The following is an 8159-nucleotide window of genomic DNA, read 5'->3' as shown; positions in this document are numbered from 1 at the left end:
CCTACAACTTGAAATTTGAACCTACCCAGTCCCTCAACTTGCATAAGATGTGCAAATTTGGTCCTGACGAATCAGAGAGCGCCATGTGAACGTGTGGGTGCATACCCGGTCAGCGCGTGCTCTTTTACAAAGAGGCCCCTGGCTTTGCTGTGAATCAACCCGCACAGATGAGCACTTCTCTGAATTAACCCACGAAGACACCATCTTACACAACCAAACCATCAACTCAAACGAAAAAACCAAAACGCAAGCACACGTCCGTCCGGCCTAAACGCAACCATGCACGCGTGCCACAGATATAGGTAACCAGCTAGCTAAAGCCCACTCGATGGCAATCCAGTCGATCTATGCCTCGCTCCATCACACCTCGCAACATACTGCATACTACTATAATAGATTTATTCTTCCTTGGCAAATCCAATAACACCCGAATATTTGTTTTTTGACCATGGCAAATCGAACGTTTCCGATGGTAATTTTAGTGGCGCGCGGATGACAAGTTTAATTGGCAAGCATAGCAAATTCATGCTCAGTGTATGTTTTGCTAGGAAATTACCGTGTGTGTCAACTAAACATGTCATCCTCGCGTCACTAAAATTATCATAAAAAATGTTTGATTTGCCATGGTCAAATCCCAAACGTTTGGAATTTATCATTTCCGTAAAAGATGACTCAAAAGGAAAAGAAAAACGCAGATTGATTGGACCATTATCGTAAAAGAAAGACAAATGATTGGGCCAGGCGCAACATAGCTTCTTGTCTTTCGTGTTGGCTCGTACATATATAGACATGGATACTCAATACGAAGGCTGATATTAGCTTCAACCCTAACGATAATATAGTACTACGAAATTAGATGCTTTATAAAAGATCGGTTACCGAATTACATCCCATTCGTTGTTTAGGTGCGAGGATTAGCTTATTGTCGATTCTGTTGGCGTGACACCATGGAGCGCAATCTGTTGTTTTTTTGTCTGCTTGTCATGATCGAGATCGATGTAGAGCTCCTTTTGTATCACCCGTCTGCTAAGCTAATCGTGCAACTGATTGACCCGGCTGGCTGGTAAAATTCGTTACGACCTGCAGGCAGATTGTCCCTTCTCTCTTTTGGGCTAGATTTGCACAGTTAATTAATCAGCGACAAGATGATGGCTGCTGCTGCTACAACTTGAGCAATCATGCAATGGCCGGTGGAGCAGATTAAGGTATAGTAGTAGAAAACTCTGATTGATTGCCTGCCTCATCATGCATGTCTGTACATGGACATGTGTAGATTCATAGTATAACAATGGCAGGATATTCCGACCGTTAGGTCGATCGCCGTGGCCAGATGATTGATGAATGATTGCCCCCCTAGCTACTTTTGTCCATCTCATCACCCATTTTGCTGAATTTGGTTACTACTAGTATCTAAAAAAAAATGCCAGGCAGGCTGTGTTTTAGCAAAAACGTTTCGGAACTACTCTGCGGCCGATACATATGAAATAATATCTACCGGAAATCAGATGAGTTGATTTGTATTTTGTATTCTATACTATGTTTTCTTTATATATTAAATATGAAGTTCAGAACAATAAGAACTCGAATTCTTATCGATACTGGAACTCAGAGCATAGGAGGGAAAGTCGATTTATGGATGGAATCAAATACGCAGTGGAACTGGATTGGAACGCCAAACAGCTCTAGATTCGAGGGTTTCCATTATAGCCGAACGCGAGGGAAAGATCATTTCTACTGATAGTCATAAGATACTTTTATCAAGTAGTGGGAAGACTATAAGTATTCCTTTAGTTAACCACCGTCGCTCTAACAAAAATGTAAAATCCGAACAAGTAATTGCGGAGATTCGTGCCGGAACGTCCACTTTACATTTTAAAGAAAGGGTACAAAAGCATATTTATTCTGAATCAGACGGCGAAATGCACTGGAGTACTGATGTTTACCATGCGCCCGAATATCAATATGGTAATCTTCGCCGATTACCAAAAACAAGCCATTTATGGATGTCTCTGCACGAATTACGGATGGCACTTGATCCGGCGGATGTGAGTCACTTGCTTCTACTCATGCATGGCTAGATGCGTAGCAATCCCCCAACAATCGTGCAGACAATGGCCGCGCTCAAAACGTTTTCTGCATAGTCCGCCGCTGTATCTTTTGTCTTTTTTTTTAGAGAAAGGAAGAGCTGTATCTTTTGTCTTGGGTTCATCCATGCATGCATGTTTGATGGGCCAGAAAAGTCTTTGGGTTCCTCCCCTTTCCGCTGGCGCTGTTGCCATTCCGCTTCGTCTTCGGTGGTCTTAGGATCATGGGGGCACGGCGGATCCCGGTCGTTGTTGGCGGAAGGGCTTTGTTTTTAGATCTTTATTTGAGTTTTGGTAGGGTTTGTGTCCTACTTAAGAAGGCGAGACGACGGCAACGACTCCCTGAAGATGGAATAAGTTTCTCCCCGTTTAGGCCCCGTTCCGGTGGTGCTTCTAGCATTGTCGGCAGGCGTATGGAGGCATGTTTTTGGTGGATCTACTCGGATCTGGTCATTGTTCGTCTACGTACATGTGTATTCATATTGGATTCTTCCGATCTGCGCTACTCTTCAATGGCGGCGGTTGTTGTTCTGATGCGCTGGTCCTACGGAGCCTTAGTACGAGGAGTTCCCGACCGTCTACTACCATAAATTTTGCCCGCCTCCAGCGAGGGAGGGGCGAGTCATCGCTGGGCGGTCTATGGATCTGCATGCAAATTTTATTATTATTCCCAATGTTTGTTGTACCATGATTGAAAATGAATATTTGTCAAAAAAATGATTGAAAATGAATTGTCGAAAGTTTTCTCGCAAAAAAAATATATTGGATGGACCGGGTTTCACTGTGCACGTGTCTTTCATCATGGCCACTAGAGAGCGTTCCACTTCACATGGTTGATTGCATATAAGTATTGGATGGTGTGAAGTGCTAGTAATACTCGATGATTACGGCTGTCTAGCTTTGGCTGGATCGTGGGGTGTGGCGTGAGATAGTTCGGTGATCGGTGGATAAGAAGCAACCGGCCGACCGGCGGCGATAGCAAAAGGCCAAAGCGGTAGCAGTTGGTGCCGGGGCGACGGCCACGCCAGAAAGCGTCACCTTTTTTCGCCGCGCGCGAGAGCCGCCACTTTTGGATCGGAGTCGGGTAGACATGCGCCAGTTGCCGATGATCTCATCACGGGCGGCGACGGCCACGCCAGAAAGGGAAGGCGGCATCGATCCTCCTTTTTCTCCGTGCGTGCGACCTTCGGCGAAGGCGCCGCGCGACTTTTCGATCGGTGGCGTGCCAGTTGACGAGTGGGCGCCGAAACGCATGATGCCAAGCCTGTGACGGTGCATGCCATGCGAGTGCTCTAGTTTGTTCCGTCCATATACTACTCCCTATTTTATCCATTTATTATTACGGTGCATATATGAAGCGCCCAGTGTGTGCCATGCATGTAGTATGTACTGTACTCCTTTTGTAAATTAATATAAGAACGTTTAGATCACAATTAGTTTATGGAGGGAGTACTAGAATCGACGCAGCAAGGAGGACCTAACTAAGGAGGAAGGTTCGTATAGGCGTGCGTCCAATTTGCTTCTTTCTTGTGAGCTTTCGGCCGGTTTCAGGCTTTAGAGTGAGCTTTTGTTTTCAGAAAAAGGAAAAAGGATGAAGGAAACGACGACGCAGGTCTAAATTCAAATCAATCGACTAGGCAAATCCCGTTCCATCTATCTATGTCAGTACCAGCCAAGACTGGACTGAAGCATGCAGTTCCTTCATTTCTGTGACAACCGAGGAGGAAGACGCCTGTGTGGTGATGCAGTCCAGCTGCAGCGTGAACTGCTCCCTGGCTGTCCAGAGACGAGCTAGAGAAGCGACGTATAAAAAAAGTCAGGGTACCAGTAACGACGGCACGGGCTTTATTGCTTGCTTCAACCACCAACAATGCCACGAGACAGTGCTTCAGGACGGTGCAGGTACAGACAGTCGAGGACAAGGCACTGGTACAGAATCTATCTCTGTTGTACTATATGATGTGAGGAAAAAGCCCGGAGCTAACGGCGAGGGCTCACGCGAAGGAGACCTTGATGCCCAGCAGGGCCATGAGCTGCGCCACGAACTCGGGGTGCGCCGGCCATGCCGCGCCCGTCACCAGGTTGCCGTCCGTGAAGCACCGGTGGATCGGGTCCGGCTCCAGCCACGTCCCCCCGCCCAGCACCACGTTCAGCTTCACCGCCGGGTACGCCGTGCACTTCCGACCCTGCATATCATCATCGTGCACAAAGGCAGCAAGGGTTAAATCAGTTTAGTCGATGAGCAACAGAGCACCCACAGTTCCTCCTGGAACAACATTTTACATACGCCGATGATATATATCAGGTGTTGCGACAGACAAACAGTTTGCTTTTGTTTTCTTCAGAGCAGAACAGGCTATAACCATGAAGGGCACAACTGATGCAGAGCAGGAGCAGCTAGTTAATGGATTAGGAGTACCTGAAGAACCCCAGCAGCAGCCAGGATCTGCTGCCCGTGGCAGATCGACGCGACCGGCTTCCCTTTATCCATGAACCCCTTGGCCAGGCTGAGCACCTTCTCGTTCAGCGCAAGGTACTCAGGGGCACGCCCACCAGGAATCACAAGCGCGTCGTAGCTTGAAGCGTCCACGCCGTCAAACGACGCGTTCAGAGCGAAATCGTGACCAGGCTTCTCGCTGTAAGTCTGGTCCCCTTCAAAGTCATGGATGGCAGTTGGGCACTTGTCACCGGGGCCCTTGTCAGGGCAGACCGCATCGACATGGCAGCCAAGGGCTTGCAGGGCCTGGAACGGGACCATCACCTCGTAATCCTCCATGTAGTCCTGTTTAAAATGTCATTAAAATGACACAGGCTCAGCACAGTGGCTATGATTTATCAAGAAAATGAGAAACAATTTTTACAAGGAGGAACATGAACTGAATTGACCAGGGCAGAAATTTCTCAAAGCATTACCCCGCAAAGGAACAGAATTCTTTTGTCTGCGCCTGCGACGGAGCCTCCAAGTGCTTTCACAAACAGGCTGATGAATTCAGGGTGACCGTCGTAAGCCGCTGCTGTCACCAGATTACCATCGACGACGCATTTCTTCATAGTATCAGCTTCTACCCACTTGGCCCCAGCAGCAACCAAAACTGGCCTAACAGCAGGATACGCGGTGCATGTACGGTCCCTGACTACTCCTGCTGCTGCCAGAATCAACTGTCCATGGCAAACTGATGCGATGGGCTTCTTAGCGTCAGAGAACTTCCTAACTAAGGCAAGCACTTTTTCATCCATCGCAAGGTACTCTGGTGCACGGCCTCCAGGAATCACCAATCCATCATACCCAGCAGCGTCAATCTCATCGAATGAAGCATTAAGTGCAAAGTTATGACCTTTCGACTCTGCATATGTCTGCATCATATATACAGAAGATAAAATTAGTGCAGGCTTTCAGGGCAGTACTATGTCAGAAAGATTTGAGGTACCATCACACTCATAAAAAGAACCACCAACATGGCTGGTTTCTTAAAACTGAGCATTTCACACAGATTAAATATTCCTTGCCAATTCAAGAGTATGTTAGCAGAACTGCAAGAAAAATTTATTTGACAACACAGGGACCCCTATGACCAAGTATTTACAGAGGAGCAATACCTTTTGGCGAAAATAGGGCTAATAGCACAACAATGTGGGAAAAGAAGAACAGAAACAGATAAACAGTTACAAATATTCAACCGCTGGCATTGTTCAAGATGTACTGATGAGTAGAAAGTACTACAATTCAGTTGTGACCACGGTAGGTGAAGTGCAAAATCATCTGTGTATTTCTTTACGTATCCTTTTATGTCAGACATGTACACACTAACACTGATTCAGTGCATATTTAAGACTCAAGTATATATAAGAGAAGTGGAACTGTAGGAAGAAATATGTTAATCCCTCCGCCCCGAATTACTTAACACAGAAATGGATGTATCTAGACGTATTTTTAGTTGAGATCAAGTATTTAGACAGGAGCAATGCCGTCTAGAGAAATTAGGGTAAAGTTATGAGCTTTTGAGTCAGCATTTGTCTGCGCGGCGTATCCACAAGACAAAATTAGTGTAGGTCTTTTAGAGCAGAATTATATCAGAAACAGTTAGCATACCATCACACTGATAAAAAGAACCGCCAGCATGGTTGGTTTTTACAACTGAGCATTTGAGACAAATTAAAGGTTCCGTGTATATGCAATACAGAGACCCCTAAGATCAAGTATTTACACAGGACCAACACTGAGAAAATAGACACAACAATGTGGAAAATGGAAAAATCAGATAAGGAGTATACAAAGATAAACCAAGCTATATATTTTTTAGATTGTTCAAGATGTATTAGTGAGTAAAATATACTGCATTTAAATTGCGAGCACAGAGGTGGAATGTGAAACCATATGTGTAGTTCATTAGATAAATCCCTCCTTTCATATCAAGCATGTACAGACCAATATTTAAAATTTGCCTAAACAGAAAAGATCCAATGACCAACTTTAGTTTTAAGCATTAATCTAGGTACATGCATAATTAGAAAATCCAAGCAGAATTTCGAGTAAAAGAAAATTATGACAGCCTCAACAAGTACTGAACGAAAAGAAGATCTGACAACTACTCCCTCCGTCCCATAATATAACAGCGTTCTTGACACTAGTGTAGTGTAAACAACGCTCTTATATTATGGGACGGAGGGAGTATTTGATAGACTATTTACTTGAACACTAACCAATCATGCTCGCATATTCAAAAATGCACAAACTACCAACTGCGAACAGCTGCTGTCACTCATCTAGTCCATAATATTAAGGTGTCATTGTTGGTTCAGTATACCTACATCATACATATGCCCTCATTTCAGTACATCTACAACACAACTGCATGTAAGTGCCATTACCCTACGCCCTCAATGTTGCATTGTACTGTACTGTATGACCTGTACGATTTTGTTTCAGACATATCGACTTAATTATGAGACCGAGACCCTAAAACCCTGAACAAATTTGTACAGCCATCCAATTACATAGCATTAAATGCAGAGGGGATGCTCAAGTTTGTACAACCATCCAGTAAATGTGAACATGGCATCTGGATAAGCTGGGAATGTTGTGTAGAGTAATGAATTATGCAGTGTTACATCATTTTCTCTGTTCAAACGATGCTGGCCTCTTACAGACAGTTACCACAGGGGTTTCCTTCTTACAGAACACAGGCTGACTTGGAGAATTTCTTCTTAGAGATTAGTCGTCAGCTCGTGTGCACTTCACAAAAGGAATTCGTGTTGCATAAGAATGCATCTCTCAAACTAACTGGCCGTGCTAAATATGTCCTGCTCTTCTCACTACCACAACCCGGCCAAACCCTATCCACTTGAACATACAGTACCAACTACACAGAAACAGCAGACGGGGGAAACTGATCCAAGGACGCACCTGGTGGCCGATGGGCTTGTGGACGGCGGTGGGGCAGGCGTCGCCGGCCTTCTTGCCGGGGCAGACGGCGTCGACGGTCACGCCGTACGCCTGCAGCGACTGGAACGGGACCATGGCCTGATCCGTCCATGGACCCAGGAAAGAAACCGACCGGAATCAGTTGGCAGCAATCGAAGTGGAAGGGGAATCAATTGATTGTAGCACAGGGGAGGGGGGCGATGTGGATGAGGAGGAGGATAAGATGGAGACCTCGTAGTCCTCCATGTAGTCCCCGCAGAGCAGGAGCACCCTCTTGGCGGCCATGGCGGCTGTCCTCGCCTCCCAAAGGTGCACACACGCGAGACGCTCCGGATTTCGCCGAGCTCCCTGCAAGTGCAACCAAGCCTGGACTGGACTGGACTCTGGAAGCCTCTCCTCGGGACGGGACGGAGCGAGCGGCCGGCGCTATATGCCACGAGAGAGTCATCCAGAAGAGCCTCCGTTCCATCATAAAAATTGTTTTTTTTTTCTTTTTTATGCATTTTCCTTTTTTAGAGAAAATGCATTAGTATTCCTCTCTCTGGAACTACAAAGTGTATATTTTGATCCAACGTCTGCATATTTTCACTATCCAGAAACTATCTCATGTTACCACCATTTGACATTCGAACAGATGTACTCCCTCCGTCCCA

General features: G+C 45.9%; 1 protein-coding gene across 1 annotated transcript; it reads right to left on the bottom strand.

The window, feature by feature from the left end:
* Positions 1-3906: 3906 nt before the first annotated feature.
* Positions 3907-7957, bottom strand: LOC123055126 (protein DJ-1 homolog D). The gene is made up of 5 exons (XM_044479065.1): positions 7738-7957; positions 7489-7605; positions 4998-5438; positions 4504-4866; positions 3907-4270 (listed from the first exon to the last, which is right to left on the bottom strand). Exons 1-5 carry the CDS (start codon positions 7789-7791, stop codon positions 4079-4081), a joined length of 1167 nt encoding a protein of 388 aa, XP_044335000.1. The 5' UTR covers positions 7792-7957; the 3' UTR covers positions 3907-4078.
* Positions 7958-8159: the final 202 nt, after the last annotated feature.

The sequence above is a fragment of the Triticum aestivum genome, chromosome 2D (genome assembly GCF_018294505.1).
Source record: "Triticum aestivum cultivar Chinese Spring chromosome 2D, IWGSC CS RefSeq v2.1, whole genome shotgun sequence".
Lineage (NCBI taxonomy): Eukaryota > Viridiplantae > Streptophyta > Magnoliopsida > Poales > Poaceae > Triticum > Triticum aestivum.
The sequence above is the reverse complement of the archived record's forward strand: the minus strand, read 5'-3'. Positions and strand labels throughout refer to the sequence as shown.